General features: G+C 37.0%; 1 protein-coding gene across 3 annotated transcripts in view; it reads right to left on the bottom strand.

Moving 5' to 3' along the window:
- Nucleotides 1-13040, bottom strand: part of MRC1 (mannose receptor C-type 1) — a 109329-nt gene that overhangs the window by 33556 nt on the left and 62733 nt on the right. For all 3 annotated transcript variants that reach the window (XM_035021531.1, XM_035021532.1, XM_035021533.1), the window contains 7 exons: nt 11548-11696; nt 9163-9362; nt 6525-6652; nt 5963-6050; nt 3852-3996; nt 2246-2287; nt 894-1057 (listed from right to left, as the gene is read on the bottom strand). In XM_035021531.1, the coding sequence (XP_034877422.1) occupies nt 894-1057; nt 2246-2287; nt 3852-3996; nt 5963-6050; nt 6525-6652; nt 9163-9362; nt 11548-11696 (916 nt within the window). The remainder of the gene's footprint in view (nt 1-893; nt 1058-2245; nt 2288-3851; nt 3997-5962; nt 6051-6524; nt 6653-9162; nt 9363-11547; nt 11697-13040) is intronic.

A 13040-nucleotide genomic window follows, 5' to 3' on the forward strand; every position in this document is an offset into this window, starting at 1 on the left:
TAATAATAATAAAAAATTTAAAAAAAGAAAAAAATATGCAAACCATATAAGAACCTGAATTTATAAAACAAATACCTTAAATCATTCTCTATAATACCAAATGCCTATAGTAATTAGGTTGTTGAAGATATTCTTTAAAACAAAGTAACCATTTGGTATTTTGCTTCTAAGGAAAGACTTCATACACATGTATATTTGTGCAATATTAGGAAATATCCTAAAAATTTCAAACCAAAATATATCCACAAATATGAAGATAAGTCAGACTACACTTTACTACCTTTGTAAGCAAATGAATTTTTGTGCTTCCATTATGTTCACCTTATTTCTTCTGCTCTCCCTCTTACCTCTCTTCTGGTAAGCAAAAGGATGCAATGAAGATTTTGAAAAAGAAATACTAAGCCAAGTACCTTTGGAAAGAATAAACTATGCTCTTACTGTAATGTGACAATTTTGGTACAACCAAGAAGATGTTTATGTGAATAGTCAAGCTGTACTTTTAACCAACAATTTGGTCCAACTAAGATAGATTTTTTAACCAACCTACACTATATACACAAAAATCCAGGATTGATATATAACAACTAGTTAAGAATTATGATCTTTGAAAATCAAATTAGTGAACTCAAAGCCATCATGTCTGGGTCCTCACAAAAAGACTCGACTAAAAACTTTCTGGATTCTATGATTCTGCACTGAATATTTAAGCAATCAGGTCACTCATTTCTGTTATGGCTACCACCCGCCTCTCCTCTGGCATTGACATTTTTCTCATGACCTTAGAATATTCAAATTCAGCCCATAATTTGAAACTGCACCATGGGGTACCAATAGTAGACATTATCTTTTTTTATCACGTCACTGTTTCATGCTTCAATGAATCAAATTCTTACATATTTCCATAGAAACTTCTTTTTACTTTCACTTTGAATAGAAACAAGATCACCAAAGTTCCTCTTGCAAAATTCTCGGGCATTGTCCATGGTTTCCTTCTCTTTGCTAAAATAATACTGGTAGTCTTTGTAAATCACCCACCCATCTTCAGTGACTGGTGGATCTGAAAAATTAATGAAAAACAGGTGATGAATTTTACTTAGACAAATTCAAGAATCTGGTCTGTGTGTGGTACACAAGAGTGAAAAGGACAGAGTAGCTTTATCAGTGGTATCTGCAACTCTGAGAGCCCAGAGTAAGCAGGATGTTTATGCCAAACACAGACTGAATTACCTAAGGCCAGATATCCACTTTGCACCAACTCTGGAACTTTTTCTCTTCAATTAAGTTCCAAGTATGGTCATTGGGTAAAAGAAGTCTCAATGTTACTTTTATCAATAGGATCGCAGAGCTGTCAGGAATTACATACCTGCACCCTTGATGTTCTGAGTTCAAGAAGTGGAAGCTGGGAGAAATCAGCTTTCATCTCAATATAACAAAGAGCTTGTAACAGATGGACTTGGGTGCTTCAGTGTATAACTGGAGAACCAAGGAATTCACACACCAGGTGGGCTCCTAAGCCTTTTTCCAAACCATGGTATTCTACAGTTCTGTGCTATTGCAGGCTGAATCAGAGCCCCCAAAGATATCCATGTCCTAATCTCTGGAATCCATAAATGTTACCTTATATAGAAAGAGGCACTTTGTACATGTGATTAATTTAAGGGTCTTGAGATGGAGAGATGATCCTGGATTATTTGGTGGGCCCTAATGTAACCGCAAGTATCCTTAAAGAGGGAGATCTGACTACAGAAGAAGAATGCAATGTGATAGATGAAGCAAGAGGCTACACTGCTGGTTTTTCAAGATGGAGAATGGGGCCACGAACTAACAAATGCAAGGAATGCAGTTCTAGAAGTTAATAAAGTCAAGGAATCAGATTCTCCCTTAGAGCCTCTGAAGGAAGCACAGTCCTGCCAATTTTGGCCCAGTGAAACTGAGTTCATATTTCTGAATAAGTGTACATTGCTTTAAGGCACTGAGTTTGTGGTAATTTGTGACAGCAACCACTGGAAACCAATACAGTACTAAAGAGGAGATCTGGGCCCTTGGATATGATTCAAGAGCCCTTGAGACATTGTATTAAAATGCCTTGTGTTTGTGCATGTGAGCATCTGTCTAGAGGAAAAGATCCACAAGATTCTCAAAGATATTGAGAACTCTGTTCTTCCTAGATTAAGTATGTTTCATAGAGAAAAGAAAGATAAAAAAGGCTATCAATATGGAAATCACAAAGTAAGAAAACACCTACTGTCTTGAGGAGCTGGTGTTGGCTCAGGTTTTGGTGTTTGTCCTGGAAAACAAAAGGAAATCAGATTATAAAGTGTGCTTGAACTTCTGCAATCACATATCCTTCTAATTTTACTATTTTCCTGGGTCAAAATAGCTAAAAACATAACTGTTCTCTCTTTCTCCTTCTCTCCCTCTCTCCCACTCCCCAGTGCTCCCATAATGTCGTGGAGTTGGAGAAGGAAGGACAGCAGAATTAGGTAAGTCATAGCCACCAGAAATTGGAAGACACTTTTCAGGTCCAACAAATGGTGTCATGGAAAGGAAAGAAAGGAACCAAGTTTTGGATTCAGAAAGCCTAGATTCAGATCTCAGAGTGGGAATTGCCTATCTTCAATTCTGTCAACTGCTAAAAGGAGTTAGTAGTATGTGTAGAGAGGTAGGGTAAAATACATGTGCTGTTGGTATGCAGAAGGTGCTCAATAGATGTTGGGTTGACAGTTATGCATCTTAAAATTAGCTGTGAAATTACTTAAAATTTCATTATCAGAAACCATTGAAGATGAATTATTTATTTATAAAATGTTTTCTTCAAAGAATCTTATTTTTATTAAATGTATGTTTTGCTAAAAGGTGAATGAAATATTTTTCTTTCCAAGTAGTTAATGATCTATCTGGACTTTGCTGGAACCTGATAAAAGGACTCAGGTTCCCCAGCTTGGCTTCATGTAGTTAACATCTGTAAGAATAGAGCTACCAACAACACATAAAAAACTAGTCATTGGTAGCTAGGAGACCTCTAAAGAAAAACTGGCCACTATTTAGTCCTCCATTCTGAAAACTGTGAAACACTAATCTATGCGGAAGTGCGGAAAATACTCAGACAGACGGTGAGAGAGCAAGTGTCTCTAGTAGTGGAGCTGGGACGGTAGCCAAGGTCCCCAACAGCAGAGGGCAATGTGGTTCCACTTGACTGTTTACGAAGGAGGAAGATTATGTCTATTGTGGTTCAAGGGAAGATCTGTTTATTCCTTTATCTTAATATAAGAACCGGGATTCTCTGGCCTCAATGCCTGACTTGGATTTGTGGAACTTTCTGAGCCCCAGATCATGACTGACAGCATGCGGTGATATTTTTTTGACCACCCCAATAACACGGTAGGTATAACAGCGCCAGGTGCCTCAAAATGGTGCTTGTTCTTTGTGCTGAAAATATTTAAGAAATCCGTCTTTAGAATATTTGGGAAACTTTCACCTTTTGGATGGCTAACATAAGTCAGAGGGTAAATATTTCAAAAAGGAAATGGCATTTGCATTACTCCGCTCACAGAGGAGACTACCCACCCACTCCCACCCCTATAGAATCTGAGCCAGAATCACAGCTTGTGGGAACTATTTCAGAGGACGTGACTCTTGTCCAGGATTCCCGGGTGGCCTTTTGATCTTCTGTTCCTTTGGAACATTTATCTGTGCTCAGTGACTTCATTCTTATCCTGTGAATGATGTCCCCTGCCAGTTCCCTTATTTTGTGATTTTGTTTGTTTGGTTCTGCTCATAAAGGGAAAATATTGGGATATCAGGAGGTTCGTTCTCCAATGTAAGATAAAATAAAGGACAGGTTACCATACCTTTTTGTATTTGGCAAATCCAGTTGTTGAGATGTTCACAGTTAATATCATTCCAGGACATACCAGAGTCACCTTTCAATTCACCACAGTATTCGACATTTTGATAATTGTTGGGTTCTCCATAAGCCCAATTTTCATATGAAACCTATGCCCGAAACATTACATTGCAACTGTTAATCATTTATATCAGGCCATTTCCTATCGTTTATCCAATAAGAAAGGAAAGGTATATTAACATTTTTTAAAAATATATTTACTTTTCTTTGCAATAACTTGGATTTGAAAGCAAGGTTTATGAAAATGGGTGGGAAAGAAATAGCTTTCATTAATTACATGGAAACTTTCAAAGTTGAAGAGAATATGCTATTAATGATTATAAAATCTTCTTTGGTCTTATTCATAGAATAGATCCAGGGCCACAAAAGTGGTATTCATATATAGGAAAAACTTGGCAAAAAAAAAAAAAAAAAGCCCCACTTCTCAGTATTGGGAATTCCTCAATCTCTAATATCCCTAATTCTTAAGGAATTAAGAATTAATTAATTAATTAATTAATTCGTGTTTCAGTGTGATGTTGGAAACTTTCTGTTCATTAGGTAGGATAGAGAAGTATAATTAGTTCTTCTTATAAAAGAAAAAAGACTTACAAAATACTGCTAACAAAGCTACCATACTTCACCTAAATTAACAGAGGAAATCAACGGGTTCAGGTCCCCTTTGCAGTTTTCAGTATGGAAATTAGAGCCAACAGAGTTTTAGACAAAGCATTTTACAGAAATAGCAATATGAAATCCAAGTGTCAATGGAGCTATCAAATAAATCAGTTTACTCAAGTGCCTTGAAAAGCTGCTGATCGTTTATAAGAGGAGGTAGAACTGAAATTACATCAAATCACTTCCTGGGATGACTAGACCACTAAATGTTGCCAGCATGTCCCTGAGCCTCTCACTTCTCCATTCCTGAGAATGGGGAAGGCTGACAAGGCCCAGTGGTTACCAGTGGATTCTCAAAAGTTGTTTCCAGATCTCCTGATCTATAAGAAGCTACAAAACACTCAATTTTTATATTAAGTTTTAAATTTTAATTCCAGTATAGTTAACATACAGTGTTATATTAGTTTCACATGTACAATATAGTGATTCAACAGTTCTACACATTACTCAGGGCTCATTGCAGTAAGTGTGCTCTTCATCCCCTTCCCCTATTTCACCCATCCCCTCACCCACCTTCCCTCTGGTGACCACTAGTTTGTTCTCCATAGTTAAGAGTCTGTTTCTTGGTTTTTGTTTCTCTCTCTTTTTTTCCTTCTCTTGTTTGTTTTGTTTCTTAAATTTCACATATGAGTGCAATCATACGGTATTTGTCTTTCTCTGACTGACTTATTTCACCTAGCATTACCTCTCTAGCTCCATCCATGTTGTTATAAATGCAAGATTTCATTCTTTTTTAGGGCTGAATAGTATTCCATTGTATATAGATATATACACACACCACATCTTCTTTACTCATTCATCTATCAATGGACACTTGGGCTGCTTCCATGGTTTAGCTATTGTAAATAATGCTGCAATAAACATTAGGGGTGCATGTATCCATTTGAATTAGTGTTTTTGTATTTGGGGGGTAAATACCCAGTAGTGCAATTGCTGGGGCATAGGGTACTTCTATTTTTAACTTTTTGAGGAACTTCCATACTGTTTTCCACAGTGGCTGCATCAGTTTACATTCCCACCAACAGTGCACAAGGGTTCCATTTTCTCCACATCCTCGCCAACACTTGTTTAGAACTCAATTTTTAAGAAGTTTAACTACTTACACACCAATTTTGCATGATAGAATGAAAACATTATTTTATTTAAACTAGTGAAATGAGTTTTCTAATTTTTTTTCATCCAGTCCACCATTCCACCGTGCTTATACCTTGGGTGAACAGGAGAACTCTATCAGGGCAGGAGCAGATTAATGATCCAAAATAACACTGACTTTTGCCTAGAAAAATGTTTCTAGCTATCATAACCTGTTTTACCAAAAATTTGGATTAAGCCCAAGGATAACATCAAAATAAATAGAGGATAAAGCAAGAAAATGATGTATTAAATCAAATTACTCACAGGAGAACCATCACTCCAAGTAAAGCCCTCTGAAGGACTTCCATATGTCAATCCCAACCAAAACAGTTCATGATAGCTTCCGCTAGCCCTGCAATTTACAAGACATAAAGAGAGCTTATACTATTGGATGAAATAAGTCTGGTTACCTATAAGAGCTAATCAAATTTGAAAGTTATCTTTCAAACCAGGTAATGAGATTCAATGACTAAATATAAGCATTATGCAATTGCATTTTGGTATAGCCCATAAATATACTGAAAACAAGACCCCGTTTGAGAATATATAATTATAAAGCACCGAAAGATAGTAATTCATCTATTCATTTAATAACATGTATTGAGTGTCTTGTACTTTTATAGAGCAATTCATCACAGGATTTATACCTATAAAATGAAAGCATTTGGAAGTGAAATCAGACAAAAAGTTCCTATGGTTTTGGAATATAATATAGGCACTTAAAGTAGCATTTTGAGCCAACAATTTCAGAAATACAAGAATTTTCTCAACATCATTAGCACCAAATAGGTAAAAGAAAGGAGTATTATACAGAAAAGACACTTACGCTATTAATCGCCATATTGCTTGCTGTTCTTCTTTATTATTGATACTAGCTAGGTCACCGCCCAGAGCTTTACAAAAATCTCGAGATTCAAACCAGGTTTTCTTCTCATGTTTTCCTTTTGCAAACAGCTAAAGATGATATAGTTTCAGAAGTTATTTTATACTCGATTGCTTATCAAATCAAGAGAAATAATTATTTACTTTTGATGAGATTTCGTTCAATAGAAAGTAAGACACTGCTATGGTGCAAAGCAATTTGGTTGAAAATCAATTTAGGAGTAAGTATTTGGGTAACAAAAGGTATGGGATTATATTTTGTTGAGAAAACCTTAGAAAATAAAAGCATTTTATAGCAAAGGAGAAATTAGATTAAAATCTTAGAAGTTTCAGGCATATGGGTTAGTTTTTGGTTAAAGTGAAAAGTAGCACTGAGATGGGAAAGAAAGAAGAACTTTATTTATTAAATTAATTTATTTATTTTTAGAAAGAGAGAGCATGTGCAAGCAGGGGGAGGGGAGGGGCAGAGGGAGAGGAAGAGAGAGAATCTCAAGCAGGTTCCACCTAATCTGAGATCAGGAGCCAGACACTTAACTGACTGAGCTAGCCAGAGGCCCCAAAAAACTTTTGATACAGAGAAAGTAAACACAAATAAGGAAAAAACTTCCAAGCAAACAAAAATTATGCCACAGTTTGTTATCCTATTTAGCTTAAACAATGAAAAACCTGGCAGTCTTTCAATACTTTGTTGTTGGCGTCCTTTAGGTCTTGTCTTTTTTCCTTAGAGTTGCATATTTTAACAACTATTGGAGCACATGCCACAAAAGACACTTATTTGGCAAAGCATTTAAAAAAGTTATAAGCTGAACTAAATTTAATAGATTATATAAATTAGGGAATATCTCATATTATCCAGAGGTCTGCAGTGAAATGAAATCCCAGACTGGGAAATACCTATCTGTATGCAAATAGTATAGGAGTCCATTGTATCCACCAACTTTTGTAATTTTCATTGATTGTTTCTCATGAGTCATGGTCCCCACCATCACAAGCTTGTGGGAAATGGGATTTGCTCCCAATGGACTATGGCTGCCCAGCTGTCACCAAGCAACCCAAGGCAATCTTCACCTTGACCTTAACTTAAGCCATCTAGACAAAAGTACCTTGAGCAAGTTTCCACATCAGTAACTCCCAAGATTCCCGTGAGCCTCAACCTGCTTGACTGTGATGTAAGATTTTATTTTCTTAAATAAATTTACTATCACCTAAATTTTATTAATAACTTCCCTATCTTAATATGTACAAGGATGGTCCACGTATTTCCAAACAAACCGTACCTAAGCACCTCTAAAACTATATAAATTTCTAGTGAAGCACATATTCCGATTTGTTGAAATATCCACGTGGATAACATCTCTACCAGAACCCTGTTCACTTCCCAGCTCTGGAGAATTCTGCCACTTCTCTCAAAATCCTGCAAAAAATCTCCACAGCCTACCACCCTCGGGGGAATGGCTGTGTACAGGATGAAACTGGTCTTTGTGTAGTTAATTCCAAAGTTTCCTGATGTCACAATAAACACCTGATTTGCTTTGTGTTCATCCTCAATTAACCCATTTACAAAAGCCTCTCCTGTCTTGGCCCTATACATTCCCTTCTAGGTAAATTATGTGTTTAGCCCAGACTGGCTAATCAGAATTGAACAGGTTAGCTATCTCTATGGCTAGTAGTGGGAGTGACTAACCCAACTAGCCACACCTCTTGAGTTACAGAAGACTAAATACCCTCATTCTGATACATGTTAGTAATTCAAGTTTTCCCTCAACCTTCCCTATCTTACAAGGCATGCCACGGCCATATGCCACCAAAGGGACTGAATGAAAGAGGTCCTGAGAGTGGGACACTAGAGAAGAGTATCATCAAGCAGTAGATAAGCACATTTCTGTATTTGACTAAATCTAACCTTCTCAAGAAAGGATATGCCTTACAAGAGTGAAAAAAACACCCCAATGCATAATTCATTGAGGTTTTTGTCTCATTTGTTTTGGTCAACTTGACTCCCTAAAGAGAAAATGGATGGTGTGACCTTGGAATGGATAAAATGATAGCAGAATATCAAATTATCATTTAAAGGGCCCAGAACAGCCACGTGCCCCTCCCTAGCCAAGCCTCACTCTCCCAGCAGGCATAACAACCAGGGGAGCATTACCTCTAGGATGCCTATGTGGCATGATCATGCACTTACCTAAGCCCTTGGGCTCTAAGAACAGGGCAAAATGAAATGCAGTGGGAGAGCAGGAGGGGAACCAGAAAGTTTCATTAAGATGCAAAGAGGTGGGAACTCAGACTAAGGCAAGGAAGCTTGGGAGAGAGGAGAGACAGAGGGAGGGTGATGAAGGCAAAGTGTGTGAAGAAAGCTTCCGTGAGTGTCTGTGGGTCTAAATGCAGTTGGTCATTAGCATGCATCCAAGGAGAGCTTTTTCAAAAACTGAAACCCGGCTCCCCTTCCAGATTAATAAAATTAGAATTTCTACTGGTTGAGCCTGAGCACCGTGGTTTTGGGTTCTGTTTTAATTCCTCACGTGATTCTTTAGGCCGAAACATATTCCACATTCTTCATTAGCTTAGCAGTTGATACTCACCTTGAAACACAAGCTTGTTTTACTGCTGGTGCCCCAATCCTCTGGACATTTGGGTTCGGGAGTTGTCGTGGGCTCCGGCGGGCGAGTGACTCCTTCTGCCCAGTGTTTGCACACAAATTTTGCTTTTTCTTCACATCTCAAAACATCCCACAAGCCCCCTGCAACTCCAGTTCTCATGGCAACGCATCCTGTTTTCCGCCCTGTATTAAATACGTAAAGTAGAATTCACTTAACAGGTGCTACTGATGGCTGATCATGTTCGCAGAAGACAGAACAAACCAGACTGTGAAACTACATGGTAAAGTCTGAGGTGAAGAGGGGCGCCTGGGTGGCTCAGTTGGCTAAAGGTCTGCCTTCAGCTCCGGTAATGATCCCAGGGTCCTGGGATGGAGTCCCACATCGGGTTCCTGCTCAGTGGGGAGTCTGCTTCTCCCTCTCCCTCTGCCTGCCACTACCCCTGCTTGTGCCCTCTTTCTCTCTCTCCGACAAATAAATAAATAAAATCTTTCTCTTAAAAAAAAAAGTCTGCATGTGAAGAGAAAATATAGAGGAGAAATCCGGCAGCATTTGGCAATTCATTTATGCTATTCTGAACTGTTACTTACCTTTTATTTGTGTGGCCTACATCCCTATCAGAATTTTGATCCCCTATGTCAGGGTTTTGATAACATTTTGTATTTCTGACATCTGTCAGGGTGTCCCCATTTAGATATTTAACAATATAATAATTTTAGTATGATAAAGTTTACCATAGTGGCAAAAATAGTGGTTTAATTTTTTTAAAAGCCATTTTTCCCCCCACAGGGCCCCTGTAGGTCTCTCAGAACAGAAGTTCTTCACACACTCCAAAATGAAATACAACTGAGCTAGAGATTTTAGTTATTCATTAAATATGCAACTACCTTGGACTTGTTTTCTCACCTTAAAATGCAAGTATCACTACCTACCTTACAGAGCTGTCATGAGGGCCAGCTTGAGTGGATAAAAAGGTACATAAAATGAGGACTAAAGTCAGCTTAATAATTTATAAATCTGTTTTACAGTTGTGATTATTTCCTAATAGTAATTCATTAAGATGGAACTTTGAAAACAGCAGGAGTTTTTGCTGCTAGAATGAGATCATCTTTTATTATTATTCTCTTAATGGACATTAAGTGTTTAGAGGTAACTCTCAAAGTTCTGGGGAGGTACATCTTTTCCAAAACATTTTCTCTAAGATCTCTGATCCTCTATGGCTTTGATTTCATCCATTTTTATTCCCTAAGGACATTCCAAGATTAATCTCTCAGAGTCCCACTGCTGAATGAGCACCACCAGTAAAAATAAGGAGTTTGGCCTAGAGAGTAAGAATTACCCCTCCTACTGATGTTAAAAAAAAAAAAAGTGTATACTCAGTTCTTAATATCCTGCCCAGTTAATTTTAAAATAAACTGAGATCATACTGCCTTTCAGAACATTCAATAATTCACCAAGAATCACACTATCCAAATTATTATCTATTTTCCTTATTTGTCCATAATTTGAGAATACAAATTAAAAGGACTTCTGAAGATTAAGACTTATGAGGCCAAGTAGTAAATTCATGCACTTGAGCTAAAGGTCTTGCTTTAGCTTTTAGCGAAGACACAACAAAATATTTGCTATAAAGGGTATAGAATTTCCGGATGGTGTCACACTGAATAATGTCATATGCTGTGATATCAGTGTATAAAGAAGGTAAACCATATTTCAGAGGCTATTTCCAGAACTACTTCCTAGGGAAGGCAAATTCAAACTAATAGGGAGGTACGGTGGTGTTTGGGCAAGTTTGGGAATCACACGGACTAGCCTAAATCCACGCTTGGAGTATTTCTAGTCACATACATTTTCTGAGTTCTAGCTTCCACATCTTTAAAATGAAGCTACTTCAACTTACCTGGCAGGTTTCTTATAAGGATAAAATAAAATCCAGGATATATAAAAGCCTAAACAAGGCGGTACATACAAGACAGTGGAATAATGCGTTCCATGTGGAACCGCACACGACTCCTTGGCCCACCACAGAAGCCCACTAAGAATTCCATTCATCATTGCACTCGAAAGTTTTAAATCCCTTTCATATAATTTTAAGTATACAGAAATAAGCTAACCACTTGGAACATCTGTGGCCATTTAGGATTTCCTAAATATTTTTCAAACAGAGTAGTAGCAGACAATGAGTAGTTTTATCTTCCCTGTTTTCTCAGACCAATGTGAACTAATTAGAAAACTAAAAAAGAGAGAGAGAGAATGAAATATAAAATGCTGAGAACATAATTAATGCACACAATCTATCTGGAAAGGTACATAGAAGGATAATGGACTTGTAGGGTGAATGAAAACCTCAGCCCCAAGCACTGCACATACCTGGCATATCTGAATTCCAGTGGGTGAACTGAACTTTTTCCTCAATGGTCCACTGAAAGGTCCCTTTGTTTTGCACATCCGAAAGTCCTATCCAAAAATATCTTTCAGGCCTCAATCCAACCAAACTAGTCAGAAAGGCTTGTTCATATCTTAAGAAAAAAAAACTAAATTTTAGAAATGTGAATTTTTCCAATTAGCCACATGAAAGGTATCTCAGTTGTATGTTTGAGTTATGATTTAGTTGGTAATCCAAACATCTTGTGTTATGTGGATAGATCATTTAAATTATGCGAATTTCTACTAAGGAAACGAGGGGTAAATATCAAAGAGCCTACTGAATAAAATTCAAATATACTCAAACCATTTCTCTCTATTCCTCACTAGCCCCGCTGCCCTTCCTCAAAATGTAAAAGAATTCTGAAATGGCAAAGGAGAAAACTACAGCATTTCAAAAGACATTTTTTAAAAAATTAGTCCACTTTCCAAATATTTCAAATGCTCTACACAGTTCTTGTTAAGTAAATCGTAAGGTCATAACATTATCAAGGATGATAGAGATAGAAAAATCTGTGCAGATTTCCCCCTCAATTTTATTCTCTCAGCTCAGGTCTGAAACAGAAGAGAAAATTATTGAGAAAAATAGAGAGGCAGAGATTCAATCTCTAGAAAGAACTGGGAGCAGAGTCCCACATTTTCTCTCCCTTTGGATCTCATCCATGTATTTGGCATAATCTGGTAATGACACAGTTTGGTTAGTAAAGCAACCAAAGTTTGTCTTCACGGACAAACATTACACAATAAGGCAGCAATGTAGGCAAAAATCTTTCTTTGGAGCAAAAAAAAAAAGTGGGACTCAAAGTTTCCAGGAACAAAGAGAGGTAGATGACTCCAGAGAGAGCAGAGAGGGAAATGTAGAGGTTACCATAACAGAACATTTATATGACCCTAATCTGAGTAATTTCATTCCCTAAATTATTGAACAAACAAAAAAATTTAAAAGTCCTAAACTCACTTTTTCTCAAATGTCTAGAAACAAATTTAACCACAGAGTTAGTGAGCTCCTGAATATAAGTATCAAGAAAACACAAAGCAAAACAAACCTAAAATATAAAATGTAGGGAAATCTCTGCTCCAATAAACCAAAAGATCAATTACAGGGCAGCTAAGAATATGTTCCCACAGTACTTAAAGATGTAAAGTTCATCTTGTCATAAGATAAAAATTATCTACGTTCAGATTTTCAGACATTAGCATTATATGTGTGCTACAATATATTAGACATTTAATTGTACATGAAAAAGGATATGGTTGAACTACAAGCTCTTTTACAAAGACTATACAAATTCTATATCTTCCTTTTTTTGGTTTTATCAAGGTATTTTTTCATATCAATAGCATTCTTTGCATTTTATTGGGTATGCCTTGAAAGGCCAATAGATATAACTTATTGTATTAAAACTAGATACCTTTTTACCTTTTTATTACAAGTCAAA

This window comes from Mirounga leonina, unplaced genomic scaffold, assembly GCF_011800145.1.
Source record: "Mirounga leonina isolate KUSES-001 unplaced genomic scaffold, KU_Mleo_1.0 Mir_175, whole genome shotgun sequence".
NCBI classification, from domain to species: Eukaryota; Metazoa; Chordata; class Mammalia; order Carnivora; family Phocidae; genus Mirounga; species Mirounga leonina.